The sequence below is a fragment of the Oncorhynchus mykiss genome, chromosome 1 (assembly GCF_057628025.1).
Source record: "Oncorhynchus mykiss isolate SJ-2025 chromosome 1, ASM5762802v1, whole genome shotgun sequence".
NCBI classification, from domain to species: Eukaryota; Metazoa; Chordata; class Actinopteri; order Salmoniformes; family Salmonidae; genus Oncorhynchus; species Oncorhynchus mykiss.
Window position 1 is genome coordinate 29,344,368 of NC_143022.1, and position 24,201 is coordinate 29,368,568.

Sequence of the window (24,201 nt, forward strand, 5' to 3'; positions counted from 1 at the left end):
CATGAATTTAGGATCTATCGTCCCACAACTGTTCCAGAGTCTGTTTGGAATAGGCTGTTTTTTCTTGACAGGTTGATCAATAGAATAGGTAGCCTAAACCTTTCTACTATAGTAGATTGGCTGAGGAAAAGTACATGTGGACAGTTACTCTAACATGTTCAAAGTGCACGTCAGAATCCGGTAAGAAGGACCAGACATCATTGCATCCTCGACTTGCATGTTCTGTTAATATGAATTGAAAAAGAAAATGAGAGCTGCACACTCTAGGAGCTCAGATGCAATAATTTAATTACTAACGTTTATGACAAACACTGCGGGTCACTAGTTTGTATAGTTTCAAAGGACACACAGGTGTCTGTAACCATGGTCAGGTGTGGCTTGATTTCATTGATTCATTTACAGATATAAATACAACATATAAAAAAGCATCGATGGATAACATACGATCATTTTGGCTACACAGGCCAAACAATTACAATGAATAGCAAAAATCACAATAATCACAGGAATGGCTTCAGATCAAAGTCTACGTTGAGACTGAAGGGAGCAATGGTCTTTAAATTATAGATCCAGGCAGCCTCTCAGTTTGACAATAAATTGTCAAGGTCACCCCCTAGGGACGGTGACGTGTTCAATACCGACATAACGAAGGGACGGAATATAGTGGTTTGTTTCCAAAAAGTGGGCCGCAACTGGGTACGTCGAGTTTTTGCACCCAATGGTGCTACGAAATCCCTACTTTTAATTTGCGCTTCTTTATACCCACATAATTTTTTACCACAAGGACAAGTTATTAAATAACTGCCTTAGTGGAGCCAGGGGCGGAGCCAGAGGGGTGTCCAGGGTGGCACTGGACACCCCTGACATCTGATTGGCCACCCCGGGTGCCATCCCAAAATTTCATTCCCTACTGGCAGTTTGACGCTGATTGACAGCTCATTTCACCTCTTGTTGAAAGAAGCATTATTTTGACGTTCGGTGGCGCATTTTTCAAATCAATGACGAGAGAATATTAACGTTGGTTGTGAGATACAGAAGAATAAGAAGAACAAACAGAATGAGAGAATATTTCCACAGCTCCACGGGGTCTTTTCGAGATTGGCGAAAGCATCATATTTGAAGTAAGTTTTAAGGTTTAGCATCGGGTTTAGGTTTCCTGAACAACTTTTACAACAGTAGAGTCGCTGTGTAAGTTAATGTTAGACCTTTGGCTCCATTAACAGACAGTTAATCAGATAAGAGAGACCGGTCCCAATTTAGCCTAACATTATGTTTACATCTGTGTTATTAATACACGCATATAAAGTGCAGTGTCGTAAGTTACAGTATACGAATGCTTAACTAATGTGGGGTAACTAGTAGGCTACAGCTGTCAGTGTTCAGCAAGTTACAATCCATTAACTCAAGTTAGATTTTCGTACTTGAACACAAATCGAACAATTGTTATTATCAATCTGTTAACGTTACTCAAAAGATTACCACAATTTGCAGATAGCCTGTTTGCTATCGTAAAGGTGTAAGACATTATAGCTAGCTAAGTTACTTACTGCCGAGTAGGGCTAGCCATGATCTAACTAGTAACTTAGGCTGGTAGTTGATTTTAAGTTATAGTTATGATAATGGGGATTTATAATTAAGATTGAACTAAAATGTGGGTAATTGGATGCTTAGATGTAACCATAGACTGACCCTATGCAAAAATATGACAATTAAACATGAAAAGAAAGGGAGAGATATCAGACTTCTGTTCCAAAAGGACCCAATGGCAGGCCAGGCCTATACTTTAAACTACACATTTTAGTTAGCAGTTGTTAACCACACTATCTGCCATGTTGAAGTCTAGTGAAGTAACCCTTTTGGACCTCACTATCTGCCATGTTGAATTCTAGTGAAGTAACCCTTTTGGACCTCACTATCTGCCATGTTGAATTCTAGTGAAGTAACCCTTTTGGACCTCACTATCTGCCATGTTGAATTCTAGTGAAGTAACCCTTTTGGACCTCACTATCTGCCATGTTTAATTCTAGTGAAGTAACCCTTTTGTACCTAACTATCTGCCATGTTGAATTCCATTGAAGTAACCCTTTTGGACCTCACTATCTGCCACATTGAATAACTTCAGGTTAAGTGAATTATCACTTCTACCTCTAATCAGCAATCATAGGATTCATTCATGCTCCTTAGATGCCAGGTTAGGGTTACACACTCATTTTCTGTCATGGTCCATGGACCCCCTGAAGTAGCCTTGGCCACCCCACGTATAAAACTCTTGTTCCGCCACTGAGTGGAGCACGTCGCCTAAACAGGTGTGCGTTTCTTTCGCCTCCAGGTGAACCTGTTAATATAAATGACCATATTCTAAATGTGATTTCTGTCATGCTGAGCTCCGTGGGTGGAGACCCTAATCAGGTTACGTATCCAATGCATGAATTAAAATGTTGCCGGTCAAATGTCCGGCTCCACATTTTCCTAATGGAAACCTTGGACCAACAGTATCAAACGCGGGATTAAGATCCAAAATAACTAGAATAGAGAAGTCACCAGCATCAGCAGCCAACAAGGTCTTTACTCACTTTCAATAAAGCAGGTTCCATACTGTGCAGTGAGCCCTACTGGAATTCTTCAAATAAGTTCATACTCAAACAAGCCACTAATTACTTGAAAACGACTTTTTCTAAAAATCTAGGATAAAAAAAGCAAGTTTAGCGATAGGTCTACAATTACACAGTGAGGAGGGGTCTATAGACTGGTCTTTTTAAGGAGAGGTTGAACCAGAGCAGTAATAAAATAGGCTGGAAAGGAGCCAGAGGTCAGGGAGCGATTTACAATAGACAGAATGTTGGGGCCAGCAGTAGGCATTATAACCTCTTATAGTCTAGTAGGGATCACGTCCAAGGGGCAGGAGGAGGTCTTCATGTAAGCTACAGTATCATGGAGGGACTCACAGGATATTTGCTGAAAGGAGCTAAAGGAAGCAGTAGACAGCCTCAGAGTAGTTGCCTCAAGTGCCTCCTGACCAGAAAGGCTGGTATGGTGTCGACTACTGTCAATCTGGAAACTAATATTTTCTATAAAGAATCAGAAAAACTGTTTGCAGAGACAAAGGGATGTGAGCATGTCATTCTTAGTTTCTACTGGTGCCACTGAGTCTAAAGCAGCCTGACATATGTCACTGAAACTGTTCAGCAAATCATGTGATGACAAAGAACATGATCAGTAGTAGGGGATTTAAAAGCTTCAGTACATTTATTAACAGTTGTGGAGTTAATGATGCCAGAGAGTGGGGACAGACGTTTTTAAGAGGAGGAGAAAGAATTTTAAAAACAATACTGAGATGGTCAGACACACACACATCAATATTTTCCAAGTTATCAAACCATAGGACAGACAGCACGAGATCAAGAGGATGGCTTTTGTTGTGCGTAGGTCCCTGTGGCGTAGAGCACAAAGCTGATTTGATTTGATTTAAAGGGTTCTAATAGGTTAAGAAACGCCCCAGATAGCTCATGGGACTTGGGAAACACACATGAATGTTTAGAATAATAACTCTGTCATAATTAGGCACAACCAAAGAGAGCAGGTAAAGGAATTCTGCAATGAACAAACTATTACGTTTAGGAGGGTGGTACACTAAAATATACAAGGAGGCCTGTTTCTTGTTCAAGTAAAAGATAAGACTCTCAAATGAGGACATTTTTCCACATGACACCGGGCTACATATATACTTGTCTATGAATGATGGCTACTCCCCCACCACGGCCAGGATTTCTGTCGATAAGAAGAGGCTGGAGGGATAGATTCATTTAGATCAGGTATTCCCAAACTGGGATACGCGCAATGCCGTCGGAGGTACGCCAAATAAACATTTGATTAACTTTTTATTTTTTGTTATTACATAAAATATATTTTTAAATATTCACATTTTCAAACAGTACATTTATATTTTCCCAACGGGGCTATAGATGTGGGTAAGGTTTTTTTCTCACCTGAGTAGCCTCGTTTCACTGCCAAAAATAAAATTAAACCATCTAGTGTTCAGTGAAATAACAACACAATGTCAAATACAGGTAGTCTAATCAAATAATTAACATCCAATCACATTAACCATTACTCTCTCACGGGAAACCTTCACTCTTGTGCAGACATTTAGAAATGAAACATGACAATTTGAAAAATAAGCCACAGGATTTTTTTGAGCGAGAATAAAGTTGACTTTCGAGTAGTAAGACATGTATAAAAGCAACACATACCATTAATAAGAAGGGGCTAGAAGCGTCTTGTATGGTGAGCTACCGAGTGGCTAGGACAGGCAAGCCCCATACTATTGTGGAGGACTTAATTCTTCCTGCTGCCGCAAATATGGCTGGGACAATGTTGGGGGAAAAGGCCAAAAAAACTATACAGACAATGTCTCCACCAAACAAAACCGTTTCACGACGCATCAGTGACATGGCAGGAGATGTTTTGAAACAATTACTGCTTTGCATTCAAGCCAGTGAATTCTATGCATTACAGCTGGATGAGTTTAAAGTGTTCTTTACTGACCAGAATTTTCCCTTGTCTGACCGCTTGCATGATGACGAGTTTCTCCCATGACTGGCCTATCTACGTGATGTTTTTTCTCGCCTGAATGATCTGAATCTAGGATTACAGGGACTCTCTGCAACTATATTCAATGTGCGGGACAAAATTGAAGCTATGATTAAGAAGTTGGAGATCTTCTCTGTCTGCATTAACAAGGACAACACACAGGTCTTTCAATCATTGTTTGATTTGGTGAACTCAAACTTACGGACAATGTCAAATGTGATATAGCGAAGCGCCTGAGTGAGTTGAGTGCGCAATTACTCTCCCGAAACAGATGACACAAACAACTGGATTCGTTATCCCTTTCAACCACGTACCTATGTGAGAGTGGATTCTCGGCCCTCACTAGCATGAAAACTAAATACAGGCACAGACTGTGTGTTGAAAATGATTGAAGACTGAGACTCTCTCCAATACAACACAACATTTGCAGAGTTATGTGCATCCTTTCAAGCACACCCTTCTCATTAACCTGTGGTGAGTTATTCACTATTTTTGGTTTTAAGGTTTTATATGTAAAATATGTTAAATAAAGAGCAAAATCATTGATTATTATATTATTATTTGTGCCTTGGTCCTATAAGAGCTCTTTGTCACTTCCCACGAGGCGGGTTGTGACAAAAACTCACACTCGTTCTTATGTTTAATAAATGTATTGTATAGTGTGTGTGTGACAGGCTTACAATGATGGCAAAAAAACATTTGAGAGTTCGCTGACCCTGGTGCTAGAGGAGGTACGCAGCTGGAGGTTGAATGTTTGAAGGGGTACGGGACTATAACAAGTTTGGGAACCACTGATTTAGAGAACTGAAGTCCTTGGTTTAAGCCAAGTTTCAGTAAGTATGAAAATATCAATGTAAAATCAAATAACAAAATCATTGCATATGAATGACGTATTTAGAGATGGATTGCTGCCGGATTGACAGAGGTATTCAGGGGATAGAGGAACATAAACGAGGTTACTTACAGTAACTGTACTACGGGGGATAATACGCTGTCCATGTCCTCTGTGTCACGTTGGTAAAAAATAATTATTCGGGACACAGGAGCAGGAATGCGTAATAGTTTTTTTTACTGTACCCAAATTACGGCGTGCCGTGTAAAGGCACGGGGATGAAGACCAAACAAAAGAGCGAGGAGTACCTTGAATATTTAACACACGTGCACAATGATTAACACACGGGACGAGACCAGGAATCATCTGCGCAATTCACAATGGCACGAAAGCCAAAACACACAGCACAGGTACTCACACGCACATTGTAACAATAATGGACAGCACCATGGTATACAAATACTAATTAGTGGGAAGAGGGGACAGGTGTGCGTGATGAAAGTTCTGGAGGAATCGGTGACACTCTGGTGCTAATTATGACAGGGAGGACAGGAGAACTAACAGACCCAGGCCGTCAGTCTCTAAAACAGTTCACTACGTTGCTGGAAATAATCCTGGAACCCGTGCGGTTAGGGTGAATCCAGTCTCTTTTAAAAGAGTGCTGGCTGCTCCCAAAGCAAGTCAAAATTGTCAAAGAAAGTAGCCCAGAAGCTGAACTGGTACACTCACCCGTTCCCTCATTGAGAACACAACAATAATACATCTGGTGAATGAATCAAGATGAGCTGACATATAGTAGGGAAAGAGAGGGCTGTGTTGAGACAGATGATGTGCTGCTCTCTGGTCCATTCTAAACTCCCAGCCCAGACTCCCAGACTGACAATCACAGAACCTCTATCTGACCCTGCCAGCAGGAAATAAACTCTCCCATGATAAGCCCTATCTTCTTCACAAGCAGACCAGACTATATGTGTGTGTATATACAAGACTACAGTAGGTGCAGTAGAAGATATTCTTACTGTTGTGATACAGTAGCGATGATGATGTGTGCGCACTCGCGCACAAATGTGTGTGTGTGTGTTGTTTGTATGCCCTAATGTGTTCAGACTCAATGTTACCCGGCGTTGAGTGGTGAGGTAACACCACGGAGACAGAGAGCAATCAATCAACCAATCATTAGAATTCCCAACAAGCGGCTCTAAATCTCTGTGGCATGCTAATCGATAGCACTTAGCCTGCACCCCCAGTATTATGCAATGCCACTGTAGTCCACTGCTCTGGCAGACTATCGCCCTGCAACACACACACACACACACACACACACACACACACACACAGGACTACCCACAGAGCATGACAGCAGGTCAATCAAATCTATCAACACAATTGCTCTCAATTAGATCAGGGATTGATGAAAAGTTGGCTGGTGTTTTTAGGTGTGAGTGCACAACTATGACGCCTTATGCAACAACAGAGGGCTTTTATATGGCCCAATACTGTAACCTTGATATTGGCTCCCTGGAAGAGATCTATAAAAGGAGGAATGATAGCAAATTGAGAGTGAGAAAGAGTGTGTGAGAAAAAGACAGATGGAGGGAGATGGGGAGTGACTGGGAAAGCAGACGAGTAATTTTCTGTTTGCTGTAAGGGCAGTCAGCAGGGCCAAATTGGGGTGCAGTGGCTACTAGCTAGGTGCAGTAGGAGCTCAGACAGACAGATAGACAGAGCTGAACAGTATGGCACAGATGTACATGTTCCTTTAAGAGAGGCTGCACTCAATGGAGATCACATGTCTGGGGCCTGTCCTGCTGACTCAGGCCTTCCACTCCACTGCTAACCTCAAATCACACAGGAGGGAGGGGGAGAGAGAGAGACAGAGACAGAGAGGAAGGCTTAACTCAACTTAACAGGACTCAGGAGGCAGAGACAGAGAGTGGGGGTGGAGAGGGAGGGAGAGAGGGAGAGTGAGAGAGAGTGCAAGAGAGGATGGGGTGCAGACAGGAAGGTAGAGGGAGAGCCGAAGATGGAGTAAATAATGAAGGGACAAAAGGCGGGAAAATGCAACAACACAGTCCGTACAGCCAACACTTCTCTGCCTCTCGTTTCAGGCGGGAAACTAGTGGTTGTAACATGGGATAGAGAGAGCCCCATGTGACCTCCGTAACAACATAGCACCCGCCACCCTTATGTAACAAATGTTATCTCAACATCCTGAGAGTGTTACGAGCTGATAAAAAACAACAACAAAGTTGGTCCTGTCCCTGCAGCAGGCTGTGATATGATGTGGTTCAAAGGCGAGGTAATTAACTTAATGGGTCTGGTCTACAGGGATGATGAGGGAGGGCTTCTGACTGACTGATGGCTCCTTCCTGTTGTCGTACTATAGGTAAGCCCTCCCTCTCCCCTCATCTACAACAGGAAATGGCTCTGGACACACTGTACATTCTGTAAGGGAAAGATCACTACCTGTCTGGACACAAGCCACCGCCTCAGAGGAAAGACGTGTAAGGCAATTAAACACCATGGAAACGGAGGGAAGTAATGCCATGCAGGGGAGCGGGATAGAGGAGAGCAGCTGGAGCTGTCATAGCAAGACAATGATACAGACAATTACAGTACACTGAGTGTACAAAACATTAGGAACACCTTCCTAATATTGAGTTGCACCCCGCCCCGTTTGCCAAACACAACAGCCTGTTTGGTCAGGGCATGGACTCTACAAGGTGTCGAAAGCGTTCCACAGGAATGCTGGCCCATGTTGACTCCAATGCTTCCTACAGTTGTGTCGGTTGGATGTCCTTTAGGTGGTGGACCATTCTTGATACACACAGGAAACTGTTGAGCGTGAAAACCCCAGCAGTGTTGCAATTCACACTCAAACCGGTGCACCTGGCACCTACTACCATACCCTGTTCAAAGGCACAAATCGTTTGTCTTCCCCATTCACCCTCAATGGCACACATACACAATCCATGTCTCAATTGTCTCAAAGCTTCAAAATCCTTCTTTAACCTGTCTCCTCCCCTTCATTTACACTGATTGAAGTGGAGTTAACAAGTGACATCAATAAGGGATCATAGTTTTCACCTGGATTCCCCTGGTCAGTCTATGTCATGGAAACAGCAGGTGTTCCTAATGTTTTGTACACTCAGTGTATATGCACAAACACAACACACACTGATATTAGAGAAGTGTGAAAGGCGAGTTGTAATCCCACTCCCTGGCTTCTCAGTAGCAGACAGAGTGGATGACAGGATCAAAGGCTTGCTGTAGGAGCTGTCAGAAATCAATGGAGAGAAACCTGGGAGGATTACTCTCATGTCCTACACACAAGCCTTTTACAGCCTATTCAAACATGTCTGTGAAAACACAATTGGAACCACTGCATGCACACACACACACATGCACATATAAATTAGTCATAGGAAGTTGAGTGATGGGAAAATGGAAATCTGACTGGGTTCACTACCTATTTAAAAAGGAACGCTGGTGAAAGTAGATGAAGCAGTATTTCACATTATACTGTAATTTAAGCAGTGGCAGTACTTCTGTTCATATACATCTAAGTGATATTTAACTTCTATACTAGTCAGATACTTAGAGAAGGACGGGTGATGTAAGGTAGTGACTGTGGAGGCGGGTGGGGGGTGTACCTGGGTCCAGGGGCGAGGGAGGAGGGCTCTGGTCTGCTGGGTATAGTCCACACATCTGGTGTCTCCTCCTTGGACTTCAGAAAGCACTTGGCCTCCTTGGAGTCAGCATCTACCTCTTTGGTTACTCTGAAGACAGTAACAGGCAGACACTTAAACACAGGACTGTATTAGTGGCCTCAGTCTAATGAGCATAAGTAGAGATCAAATTACATAACACTGTACATTTCTCAAGAAAAGGACACACACACACACACACACACAACAAGCTGATAAACACACAACAAGCCTTGGATTGCTAAGGCAGAAACAAATTGCCAACCTCTCTCTAATGCCACTTAATATAGTGTTTCAATACCCTACATTACTCATCTCATATGTATACAGTGCCTTGCGAAAGTATTCGGCCCCCTTGAACTTTGCGACCTTTTGCCACATTTCAGGCTTCAAACATAAAGATATAAAACTGTATTTTTTTGTGAAGAATCAACAACAAGTGGGACACAGTCATGAAGTGGAACGACATTTATTGGATATTTCAAACCTTTTTAACAAATCAAAAACTGAAAAATTGGGCGTGCAAATTTATTCAGCCCCTTTACTTTCAGTGCAGCAAACTCTCTCCAGAAGTTCAGTGAGGATCTCTGAATGATCCAATGTTGACCTAAATGACTAATGATGATAAATACAATCCACCTGTGTGTAATCAAGTCTCCGTATAAATGCACCTGCACTGTGATAGTCTCAGAGGTCCGTTAAAAGCGCAGAGAGCATCATGAAGAACAAGGAACACACCAGGCAGGTCCAAGATACTGTTGTGAAGAAGGTTAAAGCCGGATTTGGATACAAAAAGATTTCCCAAGCTTTAAACATCCCAAGGAGCACTGTGCAAGCGATAATATGGAAATGGAAGGAGTATCAGACCACTGCAAATCTACCAAGACCTGGCCGTCCCTCTAAACTTTCAGCTCATACAAGGAGAAGACTGATCAGAGATGCAGCCAAGATGCGGCCCATGATCACTCTGGATGAACTGCAGAGATCTACAGCTGAGGTGGAAGACTCTGTCCATTGGACAACAATCAGTCGTATATTGCACAAATCTGGCCTTTATGGAAGAGTGGCAAGAAGAAAGCCATTTCTTAAAGATATCCATAAAAAGTGTCATTTAAAGTTTGCCACAAGCCACCTGGGAGACACACCAAACATGTGGAAGAAGGTGCTCTGGTCAGATGAAACCAAAATTTAACTTTTTGGCAACAATGCAAAACGTTATGTTTGGCGTAAAAGCAACACAGCTCATCACCCTCAACACACCATCCCCACTGTCAAACATGGTGGTGGCAGCATCATGGTTTGGTTTGGTTTGCTTTTCTTCAGCAGGGACAGGGAAGATGGTTAAAATTGATGGGAAGATGGATGGAGCCAAATACAGGACCATTCTGGAAGAAAACCTGATGGAGTCTGCAAAAGACCTGAGACTGGGACGGAGATTTTTCTTCCAACAAGACAATGATCCAAAACATAAAGCAAAATCTACAATGGAATGGTTCAAAAATAAACATATCCAGGTGTTAGAATGGCCAAGTCAAAGTCCAGACCTGAATCCAATCGAGAATCTGTGGAAAGAACTGAAAACTGCTGTTCACAAATGCTCTCCATCCAACCTCACTGAGCTCGAGCTGTTTTGCAAGGAGGAATGGGAAAAAATGTCAGTCTCTCGATGTGCAAAACTGATAGAGACATACCCCAAGCGACTTACAGCTGTAATCGCAGCAAAAGGTGGCGCTACAAAGTATTAACTTAAGGGGGCTGAATAATTTTGCACGCCCAATTTTTCAGTTTTTGATTTGTTAAAAAAGTTTGAAATATCCAATAAATGTCGTTCCACTTCATGATTGTGTCCCACTTGTTGTTGATTCTTCACAAACAAATACAGTTTTATATCTTTATGTTTGAAGCCTGAAATGTGGCAAAAGGTCGCAAAGTTCAAGGGGGCCGAATACTTTCGCAAGGCACTGTATACTGTACTCATTTAAACTGCTGCATCTACTGCATCTTGCCATCTTTATGTAATACATGTATCACTAGACACTTTAAACTATGCCACTTTATGTTTATATACCCTACATTACTCATCTCATATGTATATACTGTACTCTATACCATCTACTGCATCTTGCCTATGCCGTTCTGTACCATCACTCATTCATATATCTTTATGTACATATTCTTCATTCCTTTACACTTGCGTGTATAAGGTAGTAGTTGTGGAATTGTTAGGTTAGATTACTCGTTGGTTATTACTGCATTGTCGGAACTAGAAGCACAAGCATTTCGCTACACTCGCATTAACATCTGCTAACCATGTGTATGTGAAAAATACAATTTGATTTGATTTAATTCTCTCACATACACACACACACACATAAAAACATAACCCCAGTAAAAAAATATATTTATTTTTTTAAACCAAAACCCGACATGGCTGATGTTTCATTAACCCTTTAGGTTGGTCACTGTTTACAAGCCAATAAAACCAACAAATATGTTTTATGCTTTTGGTTGAGTCCCTCCCTGGTAGTAGGTTTGGCCGGGGTAGGCCGTCATGTGAATACGAATTTGTTATTCACTGACTTGCCTAGTTAAAAAAAAATTAAATAGAAAATTGTACAAGAAACCCCTCCCACACATGTGCACTTACACACACATGAATCAACACTTTGTAATAATGAGAGGACAATCCTTTCCTTCCATCTCCTGCCAAGTGGACATTTTTTATGCATTTTTTATGTCTCTGCCTCTCGCTCTTCTGTTTCTTCTCCCTTTCCTCCTTAAACCCTGCAATCATTTCTAGTTCTGCCTTTACACAACCAGGCTCTACTGGATCATAGTCTTCTAAATTCCTCAAAAGAAACACTGCACCCCATCAGATATAATAGACAGTCCTCTCTTCTTCAATAGGACATAATGACAGGGATAGGAAGAGACCAGTCCAACATTAAGGTCAACCAGTACATCCTCTGGGAATACATTCTTTAAGAAGATTGCATCCATTAGGGTGATAATGATAATCATATGTTGCAATGATTTCAGGCTTTCATAGAAAATAAGCAACGTCCTTTAATGTGTTTCATATTACATATATAATACTACTGGTGAGACCCTGACTAATCTAAAACCACTTTCCCAGGACAATTATTTGGCCTGTAAACTGACATGTGTTGTTGTAACTCAGAAATGTAATTGCGCCAGTATGCTGTGGAATGCAGACACTTTCTCAGGATCATTATGTGAAGGGTTCAAATGTAAGGTTGCACTGTCACCTGGTGGTCAAAGAATGTACTGCTACCGGTATGTGCGCAGTGCACCAGTGGTCTAAACTTACCGGACCTCTTCCCCAGCAAAGTCAAAGACCTTAGTGATGGTGACTTTAGAGGGCTCTTTAGAGTTATGCTCTAAATGATGACGTTCTGATGGGGCCTCAGTGGACTTCTTCGGTCTGTCTGTGGGTGCAGCCTGGTGAAGATTGAAAAACAAAAACAAATGTTAGACATCATAGTGTTCCAAAGAGTAAAAACTTGACTCCAATGCAAACAACATACACAACCAGCAAGCTGTAACAGGAACCCAGGTTCCAACTATCATATGCCTGGATGTCTCTATGGGCAAGATGTCTGTAGATTTGGTACAATACCTGCTGTTTAGTGGTAGACTGTGGTGATGGAATAGATGGCTTGGATTTGGGACCAACATCACTCAGAAAACTGGCCCACAAATCATCTGCTTTCTTCTTCTTTTTTTCTTCGTCCACCTCCTTCTTGGGCCTGGAATCAGAAAACTCTCCTTCTTCCTGCTCCTCCACACTGCCATCCTGCTCTGTCTCCTCTAACTTCAGTCCTCCTTTCTTTCTTTTCCTATGAGGATCGCCAAAGAGTGGTAGGAAAATAACGTAAAAAGATGGCCATCAACCGATTTCAGCAGACTAGCTTGGAAATTACAATAAAAACTGAGCAAAACAAAGCAATCGATGCACAACTTCACCCTCAACACTGGGGCCCCACAAGGGTGTGTGCTCAGCCCCTCCTGTACCCCCTGTTCACCGACGACTGCGTGGCCATGCATGCCTCCAACTCAATCATCAAGTTTGCAGACGACACAACAGTAGTGGGCTTGATTACCAACAACGACGAGACAGCCTATAGGGAGGAGGTGAGGGCACTCGTGTGGTGTCAGGAAAACAACCTCTCACTCAACGTCAATAAAACAAAGGAGATGATCGTGGACTTCAGGAAACAGCAGAGGGAGCACCCCCCTATCCACATTGAAGGGACAGCAGTGGAGAAGGTGGAAAGTTTTAAGTTCCTCGGCATACATATATCACGGACAAACTGAATTGGTCCACCCACACAGACAGCATGGTGAAGAAGGCGCAACAGCGCCTCTTCAACCTCAGGAGGCTGAAGAAATTTGGCTTGTCACCCAAAACCCTGACAAAGTTTTAGAGATGCACAATCGAGAGCATCCTGTCAGGCTGTATCACCGCCTGGTACGGCAACTGCACCGCCCTCAACTGCAAGGCTCTCCAGAGGGTGGTGTGGTCTGCACAACACATCACCAGGGGCAAACTACCTGCCCTCCATGACACCTACACCACCCGATGTCACAGGCCAAAAAGATCATCAAGGACATCAACCACCCGAGCCACTGCCTGTTCACACCGCTACAATCCAGAAGGCGAGGTCAGTACAGGTGCATCAAAGCTGGGACCGAGAGACTGAAAAACAGCTTCTATCTCAAGGCCATCAGACTGCTAAACAGCAATCACTAACTCAGAGAGGCTGCTGCCTACATTAAAACCCAATCACTGGCCACTTTAATAAATGGATCACTAGTCACTTTATACAATGCTCTCTAAATAATGCAACTTTAATAATGTTTACATATCTTACATTACTCATATTACATGTATATACTGTATTTTATACCATATATTGCCACTTGCCTATGCCACTCAGCCATCGCTCATCCATATACTTACATGTACATATTCTCATTCACCCCTTTAGATTTGTGTGTATTAGGTAGTTGTTGGGGAATTGTTAGATTACTTGTTAGATATTACTGCACTGTCGGAACTAGAAGCACAAGCATTTCGCTACACTCACATTAACATCTGCTAACCATGTGTATGTGACAAATACAATTTGATTTGACACCATTGGTCTAAAAATGGAGCCAAATACAAACGTGTTGAATCACTCACCTCATGCCAATGTCTTGGCCTTTCTTCTTTTTCTTCTTGGTGACATTATCAGACTGTTGTCCATGCTGGTCATCCCCTTCCAGACCATCTTCTTTCACACATTCATTCATGTCATCTTCACTGAGGTTGTCATCTGTCAACCACACAACAATCATGGTAAGACTTGAACTGAATGACAAACACAGTAGCTAGTTATCATCAAGCTACATACATGAAGAATGACACATACAGTGGAATTATTGCATAACTACTGTATAAGCTTATGATTCTCTGTCATGCGTGTAACGTTAATAAAATATCTGCTCAACTTGCATTGCATTTCTATCTGTTTGTGGAAGTAACTTTACCAGATGGGACATAGTCTTGATCTTCATTTGAAGAATAGCCATCGGAATCATAATCTGAGTAATTCATCATTTCCCCTCCAGAAAGAGCCTACACTTTCTGTCAATAGTAAACACAGCAGTAAAGGTATGATGGATAACTGGCTAGCTAGCAAATTACAAAGCACCGGATATCTGACGAACCCTGTCTGTAGCTATCACGCGGTTACTAAATAACCGTTAAAGTTAACAAATGTTTCTAGCTGTATAGTTTATTATAGCTACAATTACAATAACAAACAAATACACAAGTATTCACAAATATGAAAACGTGTGGCTTTGTTGACAAGCTACAGAAAGGAGCGCGGATCTATATTGATCATTGTGTAATTCTATGGTAGCTTGCTTATCTGACTTCCTGATTTACTACGGCACGTCCACAGGATCAATCGATCGTTAGGAAAGACGCGTTATCGCTTCTTTATTGTTGGAAAATGAATACCGTATTCATAATCGATTGCATTATTATATATTTATATGTTAATACGGTTTGGAAATTGTATTCAACAATTTATAAAAATTGTGAAATCCTTTTTGTGACCCCGCCTCTGATGAGTCTGGTACCGGCATGACGTCAAATCAAGTTGTGTTGACATCAAGCTAACGGCTATATACAGGAGATCAACCAACCCTTGACGACTTGCTAGCTAGATCCAACATTAATGTTCTGATGGTGTTATTCGGATATTCGTGGTCTCGCACACATGCTCGTTGTGTTCTGTGCATTAGACATGCAGAACGGATATAACGAGATTGGGTTTGTGCAGCAAATTCTTAGCTTGAATTTGGTCCCTAGGAAAAATGGAACCAATCGAGGCAACGACACATCGCTTAGCGACTTCTCAGGTGAGATTCATTCCACAGCTCCTCTGTTCTACGTTAGCCAGTTGAACAACATTATTATAAACTTTGTAACGTACATTTTTCGTTAACTATTATCCAGGTAACCGATTTAACGTAGCTAGTAATACTACTTAGTGAGCTACCACAGTCAAATAGACGTAAATCGTAACGTTTGGGTCTTACGTTAGTCCATTATTATTGAGCTACTTTAGCTAGCTAGATAGCTACTAGCTAGATAAGTTAACATGGCTTCTACTGTAGCTAGCTATTGTGAATGCTAAACAAGTAGCTAGCTAGCTAGCTAACTTTAGCTGGCTAGCTAATCAAGTGCTAGCTAGCCAGCTGGCAATAACAACAAATATTATTGTACAAAACGGACAGCTTTTAAATTACCCATAACGTTAGGTAATCCACTAGAGTATTCTAATGGATTACCTAACGTTATGTATATATTACCTAACGTTATATATATTATTGTGAGAGAGATTTTATATATATATGTGTAATCGTTAGCAGCTTGGATTATTTTGCAGGGTGATTAAGGGGTCAGATTAACATAATGGGCACTAGGTAAGGTAGTATTTATTTCAGAAGACATGTCAGGCCACAGGCATGTGTAAAGTCTGTAAACATTGCAAGGCTATATGTTACTGCTTACTTCCTTTGTCTCAGAGATGTGGTATGGAGTCTTCTTGTGGGCTGCTGTCTCTTCACTGGTGTTCCACCTACCTGCTGCTCTCCTGGCCCTCGCCACCCTGCGACAACACAAAATAGCCCGCTTCATGCCCATTGCCATCATACTGATGAGTATCGTGGGCCCTGTGTGTGGTGGTGTCCTTACCAGTGAGTTACTCACCTCATGTTCTGATAAGCCATCAACATATTATACATTATTGTACGCGTAGACATAAACTACTCATTGAGTCAGTGTAAAAATTATTTTCTACTTTTCAAAAACCAAAAATGTCTTTGTGCATGTAGGTGCCGCCATTGCTGGGGTGTACAAAGCAGCAGGGAAGAGGATGATCTCCTTGGAGGCCTTGGTGTTTGGAGTGGGCCAGTCCTTCTGTGTCCTCATTATCTCCTTCTTAAGAATCCTAGCTACACTCTAGCACTGGGACACAGGAACTCAAGGAGGGAGAGGGGGGGGGGCATGCAATCAGCAGGACGGCATATGCAAGACAGCTGTTCCTTCAGAGGCCTTATTTTCTATATCTGTTATCGGATGACTTTGTTTGATACATGATTAGTTGCCAAAGTGGTATATTTCAGGGCTGGCCAGGGGCTCTGTTTTTCTATGTGTGTTATTTTTCATTCAGATTGTTGTGTGTTGCACTATACTCAGAACAAGCCTTCTCATTCTGCGTGTTATAGATGTATCATACACATAGCTGAGAATGAAACATTCCAGCATGCAGGAAATTTGTGCTCTACAATTTGGATGAGTACACTCCATTTACTGTCTCAATAGTTCCACAAGCTGATAAAGACTACAAGTCTGATGTGCATGCCATCAGACAAACACTAAAGGAGAGCATTCTCTGCTCTGTTCCACCACAGACCAATCAGCTTAAATACAATGTCTTGACTGAGGTGTGATGTATTCACAATGAGGCACAGTGCTCGATGATATTGAAATATAAATATCTAAGTCAGAAATAGCTACAACTTAAGCTTTTATTTCCACGTATATAGTTCTCTTTCTTTCTCTCTCCATATTCCAACTTGGGGTGTGTCTAATTATAATTAAAATATATATATATATTTAAGTCCATTCCAGCTTCTTCTGTAAGCAGAGGCAATAGAGAGAAGTGGAGACAATGAAGAGAAGGAAAGTTGTAAGTTCCCAATCTCTTTGTATATTGCTGAGCAAATCATAGGGAATAGTGTTGACTAATCTCATATTTATTTTATTTTCCTTAAATATAATTTTTTTCAATATTGTTAGGGTATTTTTAGATATTTGATCCGTGGGTTATATCAGTGTATATACAAAATACTTTTTCTGAGTGAAATCTTTACACAAAACAGTTGCAGACTGTTCTAAGTTCTCTGGTGGCGTCAGTGTTCTTATATAATTTAATATCTCTTGAGAACCTTTTCAGCATTGCTCTTTTTTTGTTCATGTTCTATTGGCCTTAATGATGTTAAAGGTGTACAGTATGTAGGAATAGTGTAATATATTGTTACTTTGGCATTGATAATGCTAAACTAATAAGAGGCAACCTCACTCTAAACCATGAATGTGAATCAGATTTCCTTAAAATTCCTTGTGGAATTTCTTAAATCTTTTTACCAAAGAGAACCTAAAACATATGTACACCTGATTTTAGTTTGAACTGATAGCCCCCTTGTCCCAAAATCTTGCTTTAATTAAGGGCTCTATTCAATCTGTATCGCTGAAGCATTACAGATTTCGGGGTGTAAAGGTCATTTCCGATTGAGCCGACATATGCAGTGTTTACTGTGAATGCAGTCTCTGCTAATGCTGAAACACTGCCTTTAAATGTGATTTGCGCTGTAACGCTGAACTTCCGTAATGCGGATTGAATAGAGCCCTAAAGGTTTCGGTATTGTGTCCAGACTTATAAATCATGAGCCGTGTGTAAGAACAAGGTAAAAGTCCAACTCCGCGAGAGAAAAGTCCCAATCCACCATAGAAAAGCACAGCTTTGCAGATGTCTCTATTCTAAGCCAAGAGTAGCAGACTAGTGAAATCAAGCATTACAGTCCAACAAAAAGCTTTTTGTGTTTTGTTATTCAGCATGGCTACATGCATATTGTTCAAAACTATCAGCGGTGTAGTGGTCATTAGTGCAGTAACAAAACCACATCCTTTTCAAAACACTAGTGTGGTGGACTGGTTAGAGGAACACATGAGGATGGTTGGCCATCACACTATTTGGTAGTGGTTCATTATTGTAATGTAGACAGATTTGTGGTGATTAAAGTTTCTTAGCTGCAGGCTAGAGCTGTTCTGTCTGGCAGTGATATCATGAGGGGTGACATGTTGAAAGCCATGCTCTGCTTGTCTGGGCCTTGAACACCTCAATTCCACAGAATGTTTATTTTTCTAAAGTTCTTTAACTTTCCTTATTGTAGCATGACTGCACACTACTGTTTGTTATATAGCTAGTTGGTTTGTCTTGCTTTAAATAAATGAATGCTCTTTATTTCCCATGTGATTTTAATCCATGGATTGATTTTGGTTTTACAAGACAAGGTTGATTTTATTACATTAAATTAAAGTGCCAATTGTTAATATTTTCATGTAATAAAATATTTCACGTTATAATTATGAGTGGTGTATTGATTTCAACTCATTTTGACTACTGCATTACACCTTGGTAGTGTGTATAGACCTCCCCACAGATGGATTATTAATCTCCTGCTCCATCTCTCTGCCTCTCCATACACACACACAGATGGATTATTTATCTCCTGCTCCATCTCTCTGCCTCTCCATACACACACACAGATGGATTATTTATCTCCTGCTCCATCTCTCTGCCTCTCCATACACACACACAGATGGATTATTTATCTCCTGCTCCATCTCTCTGCCTCTCCATACACACACACAGATGGATTATTTATCTCCTGCTCCATCTCTCTGCCTCTCCATACACACAAAGATGGATTATTTATCTCCTGCTCCATCTCTCTGCCTCTCCATACACACACACAGATGGATTATTTATCTCCTGCTCCATCTCTCTGCCTCTCCATACACACACAGATGGATTATTTATCTCCTGCTCCATCTCTCTGCCTCTCCATACACACACACAGATGGATTATTTATCTCCTGCTCCATCTCTCTGCCTCTCCATACACACACACAGATGGATTATTTATCTCCTGCTCCATCTCTCTGCCTCTCCATACACACACACAGATGGATTATTTATCTCCTGCTCCATCTCTCTGCCTCTCCATACATACACACACAGATGGATTATTTATCTCCTGCTCCATCTCTCTGCCTCTCCATACACACACACAGATGGCACTCCTGTGCTTTTACTACCTCCACCAGCCAAGTCCCAGTAGCAGCACGGCTCGGTGGCGGTCGGACGGAATAATGTGGTGTTACCAGGGAGAAACTACACACAGATCACTCATGGTGAGGGGGCCACTCTGTCTAGGCTGTACTCCATGTATTCCTGGCAGGCAACATGAGACAGCCTGGTGCTTTTTCATCATCATGAAGCATCACAGAAGTGAGCTAATATCGGTCTTCCTGGCTATTACATGTTTTCCATACACTGCACAGGCAAAACACTGCTGCTTATTTGAATAATGATTAAATCAAGGTTTTGTCAATAGTTTTTGTGTAGTATTTTGTAGCTTCATACATCAAGTGAGGGTTGTTAATATAAAAAAGTAATCTTGCTCTAGTTCCCCCTACCAACAGTCATGTTGCTCTAGTTCCCCCTACCAAGTCGTGTTGCTCTAGTTCCCCCTTACTAACAGTCATGTTGCTCTAGTTCCCCCTACCAACTGTCATGTTGCTCTAGTTCCCCTTACCAACAGTCATGTTGCTCTAGTTCCCCCTACCAAGTCATGTTGCTCTAGTTCCCCCTACCAACAGTCGTGTTGCTCTAGTTCCCCCTACCAACAGTCGTGTTGCTCTAGTTCCCCCTACCAAGTCGTGTTGCTCTAGTTCCCCCTTACTAACAGTCATGTTGCTCTAGTTCCCCCTACCAACTGTCATGTTGCTCTAGTTCCCCTTACCAACAGTCATGTTGCTCTAGTTCCCCCTACCAAGTCGTGTTGCTCTAGTTCCCCCTACCAACAGTCATGTTGCTCTAGTTCCCCCTACCAACAATCGTGTTGCTCTAGTTCCCCCTACCAACAGTCATGTTGCTCTAGTTCCCCCTATCAACAGTCATGCATACCAGCAGTGATGACAGTGCTCTTGATGACACTTCAGAATCAACTTTTTAATAATTATTAACAAGTATAGGTATGGATTTACGCTCTTTAAAACATTTGTTCATAATTTGTTTATTTTTTTACATAATCTGGCGTGCAAGGCAAAGGTAGACATGATAGAAAATAGACTCTTGCCAGGTCAGTCCATGTGTTTCTCCATTAAGGGGGGTTCAGTTCTTTGGTCTGATGTTTCTGCCTGCGCTGTGTGCTGCTGTGAGACCGTCTCACCCCTCTTCTCTGCTGTGCTCTTTCCCTCTACCTGACTGGCCCCCACTGGTCTTGGCCCTGGCTTGTCCTCTGTTACCGGCCGGCTGTCCGTCCCCTCACCCTCTCCAGTCCTCTTTTTCCCTGCTTCACCTGCTGTTTGGATGATTAGACAAGGCAGAGATGAGATTTTTAATCACAAAGACAACACAGAACAAGATGGAACCTGCCTTTTTACAGGCAGAAAGATAAACCTAACAAAGTTTGAAAGAAAAGAAAAGCAATTGTTTCTTGATTAGATTAGTATTATTCAAGCAATCATTTCTGTTTAATCCAAAAGAAGGTACTTCTAGACTTTAATATCTGGCACTTTATAGCATGCTGTGATGTAGATATTGACTGAGGGCTGCATGAGGGTTGTGGGCATAATGATGAAGCATGGCTTTAATAAATCTTTCACATTAATTATACCATAGGGGACCTGATATCCAGTCCTCTTCCAGCCCTGTAATTGAAGCTGATATGAGATGTAATAGGATGGTAATGTCTCTAAAGTGCATGTGGTGCTGAAGGCCTGGTGGGTGAGTTATTATTATTTTTACAGACAAATAGAGGTGGACAAAGCAGAGGGAGGAGGAGCAAGATGGCATTTGACCATTAAGCCAAGGCTCATAGGCCCCAAACTAAATATTTGTACATTTGGCACAGTGCATCAAGAAGTGCATCCATTTTACAACCATACACTCATCTTCAAAATATCTTGACTCAATCTACCTTTCAAACCATATGTTCAGTCAGCAACTGTTCTTATTTTTCTTATTTCCCCCGCCGAGGCCTGCACCTTACACCCTGCACCCCTGCCCCCATACTCACCCTCCTCTCCCTCTAGCTGGATCTCACTACAGGTAGGGAGCTCCCCCAGGTTGGTACGTTTCTGGACTGGTGACCTCTGCAACCATGGCAACGCTGCCTTCAGCTCTGATGGGAGGGAGGAAGAGTAAAGATGAACAACCTGCCTCAAATACATAATGTAACAGGGCATCAATGAACACATTTAGGCTTTTCGATGTATTTGTACACAGTGACGCATATATGTTTTTAGTGAAGTGCTACCATAGGGGAAGGTGGAAAGGATGATAGACTATTTATGTATTTGGATCCCCATGAGCTTTTTCTGTAGCAGCAGCTACTCTTCCTGGGTTACACAACAAACACAGAACATGACAACTAAAAAAAACACTGATAGACAAGGACAGTCACACAAATTTGAAAAACAACGACATACAAACAAAACAACAAAATATTATCCAAACAATATAGCTAAGAAATTATGTGTGTTTGTTTGTGTGTGTCCCCTCACACTCCCTGCTGTTCCATGAGATTCCATTAAATCATTTTTATAAGGTCATTTTGCTGTTTGCTTGAGTAATTTGGGATGGAAGGGAGTTCCATGCCATCATGGCTCTGTATAATACTGTGCCTTGCCGTGAATTATTTTTGGACTTGGGACTGTGAAGAGACTCCTGACTTTGTCAATATGACTTGACCATGATAATTGACCACCCAGTGTTATACCCAGGAGTCCCACCCTTTATGCACAACTCCTGTTGACGTTTTATAGAATGCTTTAAACAAAATGTATTTAGATGTATTTAACACCAGTTTATTATTTATCACCCATTCTGATACTGACTGCAACTCCTCATTTAGAATTTCAGTGAGCTCACTGACTTACGTTCCTGTAGTGTGGAATCATCCGCATACATAGTCATTATAGCTTTGTGTAAGACCAGTGGCAAATCATTTGTAAAAATAAAATAAAAATAGAGAAGAGTAACGGCCAAAGGCAACTGCCCAGAGGGACACCACACTGCACATATCTCATGTTTGAGAAGCTTCCATTGAAGAACAAACATGTGATGGCATGTGATGTAAAGCCATAGCAAGTGGGTTTCTTCAATAACAACTGATGATCAATAACATCAAAGGCTGCACTGAAATATAACAATACAGCTCCAACTATCATCTTATTATCCTGGGTAACATCATTTCTAGAGCCATATACAGTACAGTATATACACACAGTATAGTCTTTGTATATGGCTTTGATCATCTGCAGTAACCAGTGTTATACAGCAGGAGGTGTTCTCTCCCTCTCTGCTGACGAGCTCACCTTCGGGGTCCAGCTGAGCAGCATGTCCCTGGAGGAGCGAGTCCTCGTAGACGGACACAGCTCTCCGCTGGGGAGAGAGCTTCATGCGGGACTGGGGTTTAGGAAGGCTCTCTAGGGGATGACCAAGACACACAGGAGTTAGATACACAATTACACACACAGTGACACCAACACACAACTCGCGGTGGATTTAGGCTTGACACTTAAGTCACAGTGACATGTCCAAAAAGACCAGAGCAGGCATACCCAACACATGTTTGGATGCCATCCTCTGCTATAATGTGGACCCAAATAACATCAGGGTGCTACATATTGGTGGTGGACTGTGCAATACACTGTACATTAATGTCATTCAGTCATTCAGCTAGTGCACTCTTGAGTCAAAACCAATACAGTCCGACTTCTGGCAAATGGACTCCCAGGAGTGATATCAGCTCACTTTGATTATGTAAAATAATCTTTCTAATACAGACAAGTGCATTAGGTGCTGCCATGCACAAAATATGTTACAGTATATGAAAACAAAGAGAGATACCAAAGTAATTATTATGCTCTGAGCAGTCACTGTGATTGCATTATTTCATAGTAAGCTTATAATGAAAGACAAAGCATCAGAGAGAGTGGGAGAGACAAAGCATCAGAGAGAGTGGGAGAGACAAAGCATCAGAGAGAGTGGGAGAGACAAAGCATCAGAGAGAGTGGGAGAGAAAGCATCAGAGAGAGTGGGAGAGATAAAGCATCAGAGAGAGTGGGAGAAACAAAGCATCAGAGAGAGTGGGAGAGACAAAGCATCAGAGAGAGTGGGAGAGACAAAGCATCAGTGAAAGTGGGAGAGACAAAGCATCAGAGAGAGTGGGAGAGACAAAGCATCAGAGAGAGTGGGAGAGATAAAGCATCAGAGAGAGTGGGAGAGATAAAGCATCAGAGAGAGTGGGAGAGACAAAGCATCAGAGAGAGTGGGAGAGACAAAGCATCAGAGAGAGTGGGAGAGACAAAGCATCAGAGAGAGTGGGAGAGAAAGCATCAGAGAGAGTGGGAGAGATAAAGCATCAGAGAGAGTGGGAGAAACAAAGCATCAGAGAGAGTGGGAGAGACAAAGCATCAGTGAAAGTGGGAGAGAGAAAGCATCAGAGAGAGTGGGAGAGACAAAGCATCAGAGAGAGTGGGAGAGACAAAGCATCAGAGAGAGTGGGAGAGACAAAGCATCAGAGAGAGTGGGAGAGAAAGCATCAGAGAGAGTGGGAGAGATAAAGCATCAGAGAGAGTGGGAGAGACAAAGCATCAGAGAGAGTGGGAGAGACAAAGCATCAGAGAGAGTGGGA

At 41.9% G+C, this 24,201-nt stretch overlaps 2 protein-coding genes and 1 pseudogene across 5 annotated transcripts in view; 1 reads left to right on the forward strand and 2 right to left on the reverse strand.

Moving 5' to 3' along the window:
• The window catches only part of cfdp1 (chromatin remodeling protein CFDP1), a 48,847-nt gene extending 33,576 nt beyond the window's left edge, over positions 1-15,271 (reverse strand). Inside the window, exons 1-5 of one of the 3 annotated variants that reach the window (XM_021597599.3) lie at positions 14,686-15,271; positions 14,339-14,471; positions 12,770-12,989; positions 12,461-12,591; positions 9,076-9,201 (exon numbers count right to left, since the gene is read on the reverse strand). In XM_021597599.3, the coding sequence (XP_021453274.1) occupies positions 9,076-9,201; positions 12,461-12,591; positions 12,770-12,989; positions 14,339-14,471; positions 14,686-14,755 (680 nt within the window). In that variant the 5' untranslated portion in view covers positions 14,756-15,271. The remainder of the gene's footprint in view (positions 1-9,075; positions 9,202-12,460; positions 12,592-12,769; positions 12,990-14,338; positions 14,472-14,685) is intronic. The other 2 variants (XM_090221213.1, XM_036974966.2) reach the window with 2 other exon arrangements.
• An 8-nt stretch (positions 15,272-15,279) lies between these two features.
• Positions 15,280-18,859, forward strand: LOC110520354 (transmembrane protein 170A). Its single transcript, XM_021597619.3, has 3 exons — positions 15,280-15,567; positions 16,237-16,407; positions 16,546-18,859. The coding sequence occupies exons 1-3, from the start codon at positions 15,426-15,428 to the stop codon at positions 16,674-16,676; spliced, it is 444 nt and encodes a 147-aa protein (XP_021453294.1). The 5' UTR covers positions 15,280-15,425; the 3' UTR covers positions 16,677-18,859.
• A 1,630-nt stretch (positions 18,860-20,489) lies between these two features.
• LOC110532142 (uncharacterized) overlaps positions 20,490-24,201 on the reverse strand; it is a 51,405-nt pseudogene continuing 47,693 nt past the window's right edge. The window contains exons 25-27 of the transcript XR_016483274.1: positions 22,880-22,990; positions 21,580-21,684; positions 20,490-20,862 (exon numbers count right to left, since the gene is read on the reverse strand). The product of XR_016483274.1 is annotated as an uncharacterized LOC110532142 (transcript). The remainder of the gene's footprint in view (positions 20,863-21,579; positions 21,685-22,879; positions 22,991-24,201) is intronic.